This window comes from Pollicipes pollicipes, unplaced genomic scaffold (assembly GCF_011947565.3).
Source record: "Pollicipes pollicipes isolate AB1234 unplaced genomic scaffold, Ppol_2.1 Scaffold_2555;HRSCAF=2994_pilon_pilon_pilon, whole genome shotgun sequence".
Taxonomy (NCBI): domain Eukaryota; kingdom Metazoa; phylum Arthropoda; class Thecostraca; order Pollicipedomorpha; family Pollicipedidae; genus Pollicipes; species Pollicipes pollicipes.
In genome coordinates, this window is record NW_023596136.1 from 767,850 (window position 1) to 779,238 (window position 11,389).

An 11,389-nucleotide genomic window follows, 5' to 3' on the forward strand; every position below is an offset into this window, starting at 1 on the left:
GTTGTCTGCTGGGACTGTTGAAGTCTGACACCATCCCTCCGTCCCGTAACCACCGTGTCGGTTTTTCTCTGCACGAGCTCACGTGCGCCGCCGCTCACACCGCCCCACGGGATCGTCAGTGCGATTGTCCGTCTTCTGCCGCCCCGAAATGTGCTGATTTCTTTTCGGTGTGATCCCTAGTTGCCAAGACAAGGGTCCGATTTTCGCCCGCCATTTGGCCATCTTGGCAGTTTAAGATGTTTTGGTAAGCCATGTTGGGCTAATGGGGAACATTGACAGTTGCCACGCGCAGCACGGCACGCTGAGCAGAGCCACATTCTACCGGAATACACTGTACGACCGGACCTGCGAGTTTAATGATCTTTCAAAACTGTAAGAAAAGCCCAATGGCTCACTATAAGCCTTAGAAACTGCTACACTGACGCCAATTTGTGTGATTTATAATGCACATAAAATACACTGATGCCAACAACTGGCATAGGTGCAAGCACGCCTGGCGCGAACATTTTTACATGAGAGCTGCAAGCTGGTGAGTATGTTGATATACTTATATGCGCGAACTAATGACATTTTACCTCAAGACCTTTGCGGTTGAACGCCAATTGCGCGTACTCTCACTCAACTGACAATTTCAAAATGCCGCTGATAACTGATTAAGACTTCACCCTCCGCGGAGAGTTTGATGACCCCTACCCGGAGTCGTTGACCTGAGGCGGTGACCTGAGGTCTGTGAGTGCGCTGGCCGACGCTCCTCCGTGCAGCTGGAGGTATTTGGCGCAGCTGCGGCTGCCCCTGCTCAGAGCCGAGTCCAGGGGTGTCATCAGCTGGCCGGTGCTCGACCGCATCAGAGGGTTCACTTGGGCGTGCAGGTCCATCAGCACCTGAAGCGCGCACAGGCATGCACATGAGGCAGAGGATGGACATCTTCCCGTCGCCCCGTCGCCTTGGTCTGGTCCTCCCATCTCAGATGGAGACACACATAGGGATGAATCCCGTCAACTCTCGCTAACCAGTCGAAAGGAGAAGACGACTTTCTCGACATTATCTTCCATGGGCGGAGTCCGGCGTGCCCTCGTGGTTGCGTGTCGCGAGTCTGCATGAACCCCACCAACCCACACTGCACGAGGCTTTAACTCCCCGGCTTCCCATTCTGCCATGAAGCTGCGGCTTACTGACACTATTTGCAAAAGTTTGGCTGCACGAGCGCTTCTTGAGGTAGCTCGATAACCTACTACACAGATGCTGTGATTAAGCTGTTTTGCAAGCAGTGATGAAACCTTAAACAGTGATAAAAGTGGCGACTTCGACGCCACTTTTATCCCTTCTTATGGACTTTGTGGTACATCGTGTGCATGAGGTGATCGTGCAAACGACTACGTCATCAACCAGAACGATAAATATAGTTTAATGCAACACAAGAGCCTTATGTACTTGAGCACCGGAGCACGCAATGCAAAGATTTCAATGGGCACCTGTCACGTTGGGGAGTAATCTAGCCTATTCTGTCGATCAGCGCCTCTATTCGCGTTTAATAAACCCTGTCTGCGCGATAGCGTGGCTCATTCATGGAAACGGATCACTTCCATTGTTATCAGTCTGCACGCAAACAACCTGAAAACCGCAGCGAGGTCCAATGTGGGCCTGTTTCTCCATCTCTCCGCTAGATGTCTCCCCACGTGCCGGACCCTGCCGAGCATTACCTTGCACATCTCGACGTTGTTGGTCATGGCGGCCGTATGCAGCGGACACCTGCCCTCGTTGTTGGCGTGGTTGACCGACTCCGGGCGCTGCTGCAGCAGCCACCTGCGGACGGCGGCTCGGTCGGAACACGAGACCTCGGTCTCGCGCGCCGCACAGGCATGGCGTGGGACCGCGTTGCGGCGCGGCGGGCTACATGGTGCGGCAAAAAAAGCGGCGTAAGTGCGGCCACCTGGCATCTATATTTGTATGTGTAGTTGTTGATCTGCTGTTTTGCTAAGATCTACCAAACACATAGACGATGGCGGCTGCAAAATGCTATCGAGGGATCTCAGTTTCATCATGCCCATTTATTTGTTAATGTCTCTTAATTTATCAACTTTACATAAGTACTTGCATCGTATTTCTGTTGTGGTCTTTCCGACCGGTAACTCTGCGGACTTACTTCCTTTCGGCCGCATCCCCTGTCCTTGCAACCTCATGTACGCTCGCAGCAATGCGAAAGGGATGCTCACGGGTTCTTTCGCCACTCAGCTTTGTTTATTTCCATCGCTATTTGAATCACTTTTTGTTTATACTGTGCCTTTGCGAGATCTGGTTTCACTCATATGGTTATTCGGTAACCTGACAGCTCACGATGGTAATTTCAGGGCCAACGTCAAAACCCATGCAATGTGGGAGAGCTACCGTAACCGTTCGTACCTAACGCTGCACGGTAGCTCGAAATGTCATGTACGTCCTTGGAAACAAATAGATGAAATGGGTTCTTTGGTCTTTGGCGCTTTTCCTTGGTCGTAACGTTGGTTGTAAAAAACATAGTTTCAAGACAAATGACTTCCAGCGGCATTCACGTAAGGCTCAGCGTAGGTGATGAACGATCACCAGGCCATGACCTGACGAACGGGTCTATGCCGCCCTGCTGGCCCGACCTGAGCTGACCTGACCAGCTCCTTTCTGCCGGACCGGACGGCCTCGTGAAGCGGCAGGTCCCCCCTCACGTTGCGGATGCCCAGGCTGGCGCTGTATCGAGCCAGCATCTTCACCGTCTCTATCTGGCCCTTCGCAGCGCCGCAGTGGGCCGGCCTAAAGAACACGACGGCGGTGGTCAGCTGTGCAAGAGAAAGCAACGATGACTAGAATGAGCATGCTTTCTTTTGTTTACAACATGGAGCAAAAAGATCAAGTTGTCGCTTGTGACCCTACTGTCCCTGGCTAGTGGTCACCCATGTGCGACCCAAGTCACATCCTACCTCATTGAGCATTTATTACGGTTCTGGTGCTACGCCAGGCATTTCCCTGTGTCCCTTGGGTCGCTGCTGCCCCTTTTAACATAGGCATGTACTGACAATATTGACGCCGTTCCCGGATACTCCCCAGCGCCCCGAAGTCCTGACGTCCCCGGACACTCCCGAGCGCTCTGCGGTCCTGGCGTCCCCGGACACTCCCGAGCGCTCTGCGGTCCTGACGTCCCCGGACACTCCCGAGCGCTCTGCGGTCCTGGCGTCCCCGGACACTCCCGAGCGCTCTGCGGTCCTGACGTCCCCGAACACCCCCCCGCGCCCCGCAGTCCTGGCGTCCCCGAACACTCCCCAGCGCCCCGCAGTCCTGGCGTCCTCGAACACTCCCCAGCGCCCCGCAGTCCTGGCGTCCCCGAACACTCCCCAGCGCCCCGCAGTCCTGGCGTCCTCGAACACTCCACAGCGCCCCGCAGTCCTGGCGTCCCCGAACACTCCCCAGCGCCCCGCAGTCCTGGCGTCCTCGAACACTCCCCAGCGCCCCGCAGTCCTGGTGTCCCCGAACACTCCCGAGCGCCCCGCAGTCCTGGTGTCCCCGAACACTCCCCAGCGCCCCGCAGTCCTGGCGTCCCCGAACACTCCCGAGCGCCCCGCAGTCCTGGCGTCCTCGAACACTCCCCAGCGCCCCGCAGTCCTGGCGTCCCCGGACACTCCCCAGCGCCCCGCAGTCCTGGCGTCCTCGAACACTCCCGTGTCTCCCATGTGATACCCTGGCACTTCTGTACCTCCCTTGCGGTCCCCGGCCACTTGGTGCCTCAGTTGTCGTCACTGGATGCTTACTTGCGCCCTCTGCGATCCCCGGGTTCTCATGCACGTCTCTTGCATTCTTAGGGTACTTGCGTGGGATGCACGCCCCTTTCGGCCCCAGGGTCCTTACGCACGCCCCTTTCGGTCCCAGGGTCCTTACGCGCGTTCCTGCGATCCCAGAGTGCTCACGTGCGTCCCTTGCGGTCCTGTCGGTTGGGCTCGGCGCCGCTCCGGAGCAGTAGCTCGGTGCAGTCGGCGTGGCCCAGCGTGACGGCGTAGAAGAGGGCCGTGCAGCCGTTGCTGTCCATCACGTCCACGTCGGCGCCGCACAGCGTGACCAGGGTGTCGATGCAGTCCGTGTGTCCCCGGCTGGCCGCGCAGTGCAGCGCTGCGGCAGGCGGGCGTCGGGCCGCACTGATGCGCGCGCCGTCGGCTCGGTGCAGGTACACCGGCGCCGCACACAGACGCGCCAGCGTTATTCAGCCGAGACTCGTGAGCGTGTGCATGCAGGGCATTGTGTTCGTTATTAGAGCGTGATATACGATGTAAGCGGACGTGAAGAGACAAGAGGTAAATACACGATAGCGGTCGCGTGTTACGGTTGAAAGGAGGGCGGAAAGCAACAGCCGTCCGTGTAATTAGACCCGAACGGCACCTTCAGTAACGAAATGTTCAAAAGCATTGTTGACCTTTCGGTAAAGTCTTGCATTCATACCGGTCACTCGGACTGACAACGTGCGTCGTGCTCGGCAGGACCATTCATCAAACGGTGCTTCTCCTTCGCGCTTCTCCGCACGCGTGTGTCGCGTGTCACGCGTGTCAGTGTGTTCAGTGTGTGTCCGCCCGCGGGCCCGAGCGTGCGTAAGCGCGCGCCGGTGTGCGTACGGGCCAGGCGCAGCGGCGGCCCCGCGCGTGCTGCGTGCCCAGAGGGCAGGGCCGGGTCAGCCTCACCGGTGAGGCCGTCCTTGTCGGCGGCCGCCACGCTGGCTCCGGCGTTCACCAGGCTGACCAGCGCGTCCGAGCTGCCTGAGGGACAGTACGTCTTTGACGGCCGCGTCTCTGCAGGGTAACGGCAGCCCGTCAGCGGCTGGCTCAAGCTCGACGGCGGAGGTCGGAGACAGCCGAGGGCGCCACCGGGAAAACCCTTAGCTATAGGCGCGTTTTGCACGCTCACATTGATCCCGTGGACTCGTGTTCTACTGTGCAATTACCTATTGTTTCTGGGGCTAAGACTACATTCCTTCGGTGAAGGCAACACTCATAGCTGGGAAAATTAATTGCATTTCCACACGTGCATAACCGGTACTTGTGGCCTGTAGTGCTCTTCAAAACATCATTTGATTATGCATTCAAGTACATTACACGTAGGCCCTCTCCATGGAAAGGTCCTTTGAAACATACCACAACCACCGCAATTTCAACTTCCATATCTAAGTGAGAGTGTAAGATATTCATAAAAGGGATATAAGACGAGCATCGCTGTAGAACACAACCCCACGCGCGGGTACTAAACAGACCGCGTGGAAGCAATTGCGAGCGCATGATGAAACCATCCAAAGGAGAGCATTCAATAAGCGGAGACGGCACCATTTGACCTTTACGTCATTCACAATCAATACCCGTTGCCGTGGCCGCCAGTGAGAGCGGTGGCCGGCCGCCTGCCCTCACCGGCTGAGGCGGCCCAGAGCAGCGGCTGACGGCCGTCGTGGTCCACCACGTGCACGTCCACCCCCGCGGCCAGCAGCCGCCGCAGCGCCAGCAGGCCGACGCGCACGTCCGTTGCCATTTCTGATGGCACGACCGCGGCGTCAGCTTACCAGACAGCGAGGCCGGATCCAGCCGTCGCGTGTTTCGCCCCAGTTTTAATCGACGGACTTCGGCCTGAGAGCGAAGAATGTAAGCCGTCTCCTAAAGGCCCAAGTCATCAGAGCTTCCGAGACCCGTGAAGGCAAAGCCTTCCGGCACACATACACGTCATTACACTCAAAACGACACGGTAATCCTTTGTGCCAACCGAGCTGATGCGGCAGCGAGTCCTCGTCACAGGTATGGCAAGCGCCTGCGCTGAATGCATGGAAGCCTGAGCGAAAGTCCATCTCTCCAGTGATCACTGCACTGCAGGGCGTCAGCAGCACGGGTGGCGTGGACGGCTGCAGGTCAGCGGCATTCCTCACTCACACCACACAGCGCTGTGGGGCGGCGCCTCCGCACCTGAGTTAGGGCCGCACATCTGGGCGGCGTAGTGGATCGGGTAAGCGCCGTGGATGTCCGGGGTGGACGCGTTGGCGCCGGCCTCCAGCAGCACGTCCAGCAGGCCCAGCTCGCCGCACACTGTCGCGCGCACGGCAGCGGGGTGGTGTTACCGGCGATGGTGGGCGGTCGGGGCCGGGTCAGCACAGTGACATGAGGACACGGTCATGCTTTATGACGAAGCTCATGAGCTCTTTTGTCAACCATTTGTTCGATATTAAAAATCTTACTAGTGGGTGTCTCGCGTGAACGAACGAGTGGGCGAGCGAGTGTAAATAACCTGTGGAATAATGTACGATAAGATCTAGTGCGCCTCTATCTGTGACCCCGAATCCAGCCTGTTTGCTTTGCGTCATGGCGTGCCTTATATGTGGCCTAATGGGCAGCCAGTGCGCCTAATGTGGTGCAATATAGGTTCATGTACCTGATGTACATTCACAGTCCAGTGTGTCTGACCTGTGGCCCAGTGGACGACCGCGGGTGTCTGACCTGTGGCCTAGTGGACGGCTGTGGTTGTCTGACCTGTGGCCCAGTGGACGGCCGCGGGTGTCTGACCTGTGGCCCAGAGAACGACCGTCGATATCTGACCGAGGCTCAATCTGTCTGACCTGTGGCCCAGTGCACGGCCGTGGGTGTCTGACCTGTGGCCCAGTGGACGGCCGAGTGCCGCTCGTGGTCCCTCCAGTCCTTGTCAGCGCCCCGCTCCAGCAGCAGAGTCAGCAGCGGCTGCTGCCCACTGATGACGGCCAGCAACAGCGGCGTCAGCCCGTCCTCGTCGGCGGCGTCCAGCAGGTCGGGTCGAGCGTCCAGCAGCAGGCCAGCGCAGCCAGCACCTGACGCGTCCGCGCAGCGGTGCAGCGGCGTCCGTCGGTGCCCGTCCAGCTGCTCAGCCGCCCCCGGCTGGCGGTCAGCACGGGACGGGGCTATAGGGGGGCTACCTTAGGGCGCGGCTCTGTTCATGGCCGGCTTTGATTAAGGTCGGCTGCGCTGTATGTGCATTTGCCGCTTGCTATCGAAATATATTGTGCTGTTGATACGGACATGCCAGTGGATCATCAACTATGCAGGTTCTGTATCGAGGGCGGCCAGTGCCGGTCACGCTACGCTAGAGGACACTTATCGCCATAGCAGCATTTGATAACGGGCCACTCATTAGGTGGTCCAATCAAGTGGTCAAGGGGTTCGGTGCCGAGCAGGGCATAGCGGTCCGCCCAGTCGATGGTCCCCTGGGGTCCAGCGGTCCCCGTGGTCCCGTCACCTGGCTTCCTAGGATCCGTTGCACCTCATTCACGTCGTCCCTCAGGCAGGCGCGCATCAGGGGTGAGACCCGCTCGGCCGAGGCCGCCGTGGCCGCCTGCTCCGGCGCCGCGGCCTCCTCGTACCGGGCCGGCATCTCGGCCACCGTTGTCATGGCGACGCCTGTCGGTAGCCAAACAAAGCCGGCCGTCGGTGGTGGGGATACGAATGTGGGTCAAACGATACGGGCAGCAGGTCATTGGGGCTGTTGCACACCCGGGGAATACGTCCATTCCAGGCGGCATCGGTCTATTTGAAAAGTTTGGCCATCGGTGATGCATCCAAATTGTGTTTGGCTGGTCATCAACAATGAACTCATCCACAATGGCAACCCTGACACTGAAATGCTTGAAACGTGATCAAATGATCCCATAAAATCAGCAGTGACGCCGCAGCGATCTCTACACCTATAGAGCGGCGGCGGTGGACTGGCAATCACACCCTTGTTAACTATCACTGCGGTACAATCGTGCGTTGGGTTCGCAACAGTTGTCCGCCTTATTGACAAATGAAGTGTTAATAGTGGCGCATGTGAAGGAAATCGAGTCTCAATGTCTCGTTTTCGTTTGGACTTCATACCAGGCCCCGCGCAACGCCCAAGACTGTTTTGTAGATCCCTCTGTGCCGGCATCGTAACAATTCTACCGCGTGCATTTCCGCCTCTGTGGGTACATTCAGGGATGCGTCATGTGCGTGATCATGCGTTCTTGACACGCAACCGACGTCAGCACCAAAGACTGCAGAAAGTTTGCTTCGGAACCGCAGTAATCTGCACCAGACGAAGGGGGCGGGAGGGACGTTTTGTGCCGAGGACTGGCGACCTCAAGGCGGTCCAGTCTGCTGTGCGTTCCCAGCCCGGCGCGATCGACTGGGGTGGGAGCAGCGCCATTATCGACCACACACCGACCGGCCAAAACATCCTGCTACTCTGGTGCACAGGACCGGGGCCAAACATCCTGCTGCTCTGATGCACAGGACCGGGGCCGAACATCCCGCTGCTCTGATGCGCATGACCGGGGCCGATTATCCTGCTCCTCTGATGCACAGGGCTGGGGCCGAACATCCTGCTCCTCTGATACACGGGACCGGGACTGAACATCCTGCTCCTCTGATGCACGGGACCGGGACTGAACATCCTGCTCCTCTGATGCACGGGACCGGGACCGGACATCCTGCTCCTCTGATGCACGGGACTGGGGCCGAACATCCTGCTCCTCTGATGCACGGGACTGGGGCCGAACATCCTGCTGCCCTGATGCACAGGACCGGGGCCGATTATCCTGCTCTTCTGATGCACAAAACCGGGGTCAAACAACCTGCTGCTCTGATACGCAGGACTCCAGTCGAACATCCCGCTGCTCTGGACACAGAGGATCGTACTATTCTGCTGTATAAATGGGGCAGAATTTTCTGCTCCTCCGATACAACGGGAAGAAAATGTCCTCTCCGGGTACGACAGCACGTAATAGCGTAGTCCAAGGCAACACATACGGGACGTGGCATTTTACGGGCTCAGATATCCAACCGGCATAGGATATAATCCCCCGAAACCACAGACCAAACACAACATCCTCCTCCGATGCCTAGACCGAACACAGCATCCCCTCCGATGCCCCGACCGAACACAGCATCCCTTCCGATGCCTCAGACCAGACATAACAGCCTCCTCCGATGCCCCGGCCTAACACAGCATCCCCTCCGATGCCTCAAACCAGACATAACATCCTCCCTCGGGGCCACAGCCCGGACGTGTCATCCATCCCCTTTTACACACACGTACCGAACATACCGGCCGCTTCCAAAACACACACCTGACAGACCATGTTGCCCGAACACGGACCAGACCCCGCGCTTGAACATGCAAGTACGATTTCAAAGAACTTGCTTGTAAACGCCTGACGGTCAATACCAGGATAAGCTGTTTGCATAATTTATTTCGTGATATACCATAGGACACTTGTCATGTCACGGACAACTGACGAAAGAGCAGTATACTTATTGCGTGACCTCGTGCCCCCCACTATGATTGATTCATGATGGAATGCAATTATCCCCTGCTGTCTGAAATGCCGTTGCATGATGCGTGCGACGGTCAGCAATTAGCAAAAGAAGGCTCAGCGACACAGCACTGGTTGGCAAACTACTGCGGCACATTGTTAGGCGCACGCTCATGTAGTCTATCATGACGACTGCATCGACGCTATTATGCGCACTTTATATATATATATATATATATATATATATATATATATATACATGATTAATTTTTCATCACTTGCGCTCGTAGCTCAACCAGCTAGCAGAATGTTTGAGGCTCAGTCGAATGGCCCAGCTGGTTATTTAAGACCGGTTTGATGTTACCGTTAGACCGTAATGTGCAGTAATCACGATCTGATGATGACAGTGAGGACGAACTTTCCGACGTGAGCATGTCGTCGTGAGCACGGATGCTGGGCCTTAAAGCGTCAGTGGCCACTGGGCCAGGTGTCGTGAGTCTAGGCTGCAAGCAGCATCACAACGCAACCGGAGTACTCTTTCCAGATCGATTTTATATCGAACCACCGCCTGTCTGCCCCGCACTGCCCTGGAGTTTAACACCACCTTTGACAGCCTGTCAATCCAGTGCTTTCCGATCGATTTCAAATCAAATCATCGCCTGCCTACACACGGCGTCTCTCGTTCGGTTAAGGGCTTATTGCCAAAGCGTGCCTCCCACCCCTGACCCGCACCTCGCCGTCGGGGGCGTGACTGAAGGCCCCCATCATCAGTCGGCGGGCCCAGCGTGTGTAATTGGCCTCGTCGGCAGCCTGCCCTCTCCCACCGCGCCCGCCAAACCGCCGCCAGAACGCACGCACTGTGTGTCTCGCTGGTCACACGGTCAACGCCGGAATGCAGGAGATGTTACGATGTCGAAGACCACAGACGTTATGCGTGCCGGTGAGTGAGCGGTTGCGCTTATTAGCGGCGCGTGGTCACGCCCAGCATGGTTTTACATATGCACACACATTTACTGGGGATCTCTGCTCCAGCCCGCTCCATGAGATGGTCACATGCATGCCACCCCTGTAGCGTTTCGTTCTAGGCCAGTTAGCGAGCCTCTTAATCAATAGCGGCGGCGCTCGGCCCCCACCCTCGCTCGGCATACCCTGGGTCGTGGGGGTGTTTCGCGTGCCTCCGGGCCAATGGACGGACCGCTACCCGACACGTGGATCAATAGGATCGCACTCGTGATCCGAGTCTGTTTGCGAGGCCACATTCCACCGGACAGGTCAGCGCTGTGAGTCGCCAGTCGGTCTCCAAGTTACGCTTTTTTCGGCGAGGAACTTTTGCGACTTTTTGCTGCTTCGGGGTCTTTATTGATCTTCCGTCACGTGCTCAGGGAGGCGGAAGTTCTCGCGTTCTGTAACGTACCGACGAAACGCATGATGCAGCTGAGGAAATCCCGGAGGAATCTTGCAATCTTATCTGCCCGGTATCTAAGCTTAAAACGCGCCATGGAGCGCGTAGCCATGCTTTTCCCCACTGAACGATCACGCCTTTTGAAACATTGCCGTGTCCAGTCCGACCATGTCGACCAAGTGCGGTTAATTGCTGCCCGTTTGGGTCGGAGATAGATGACACAATTGTTATACAGGCAGTGCTGGAGTCTGGCCTTCTTTTACGTGGAGTGATCAAATTTCCAGAAAATCAATGAAATATAATATCGATAAAAGGAAATCAATAGGTCAATGTTAAAGGAGCATAGTAGCCATGCGGCTGCAGGTGGTCAGCAGTGCTGCACTGTCCGCCATTCCCTTCTCTGCCGTCTTCACCAATTTCTTGTTGGTAAAGATCTATGCAGGCTCTTACTCAGCCTATAATTCGGCTCATAGTTTGGACCTCTGGCACCCAATTCAAGTCGACATGAGTTATTTCCCTCTTCACTGGTTTGTCGTCTGTAGTGCTGTATGCAGGCTCTTCTACAGCCCATGAATGGCGCACCGTTTCGGCCGCTGCAACCCAATTCGAGTCAACCGGAACCATACCAGGTACTAAGTTTTTGTTTCAGGGTCAGAAATGGTGTCCATCCAAGTGTGTTGTACGCCTTTATTATCAGAAGCTTG

General features: G+C 56.8%; 1 protein-coding gene across 1 annotated transcript; it reads right to left on the reverse strand.

Moving 5' to 3' along the window:
• Nucleotides 1–689: 689 nt before the first annotated feature.
• Nucleotides 690–7,401, reverse strand: LOC119107218 (ankyrin homolog). The gene is made up of 9 exons (XM_037230624.1): nucleotides 7,249–7,401; nucleotides 6,632–6,797; nucleotides 5,952–6,071; nucleotides 5,409–5,528; nucleotides 4,692–4,766; nucleotides 3,930–4,128; nucleotides 2,638–2,781; nucleotides 1,701–1,803; nucleotides 690–881 (listed from the first exon to the last, which is right to left on the reverse strand). Exons 1-9 carry the CDS (start codon nucleotides 7,399–7,401, stop codon nucleotides 690–692), a joined length of 1,272 nt encoding a protein of 423 aa, XP_037086519.1.
• Nucleotides 7,402–11,389: the final 3,988 nt, after the last annotated feature.

Excerpts from the sequence above, each read along its gene's own strand:
- LOC119107218 (XM_037230624.1), bottom strand. The coding sequence starts at position 7,401 with ATGACAACGGTGGCCGAGATGCCGGCCCGGTACGAGGAGGCCGCGGCG. Across the intron at positions 4,767-5,408 it reads GCTCTGGGCCGCCTCAGCCG|GCAGCTCGGACGCGCTGGTC; the intron begins GTGAGGGCAGGC and ends ACTGTCCCTCAG. Across the intron at positions 4,129-4,691 it reads CGACAAGGACGGCCTCACCG|CGCTGCACTGCGCGGCCAGC; the intron begins GTGAGGCTGACC and ends CGCCTGCCGCAG.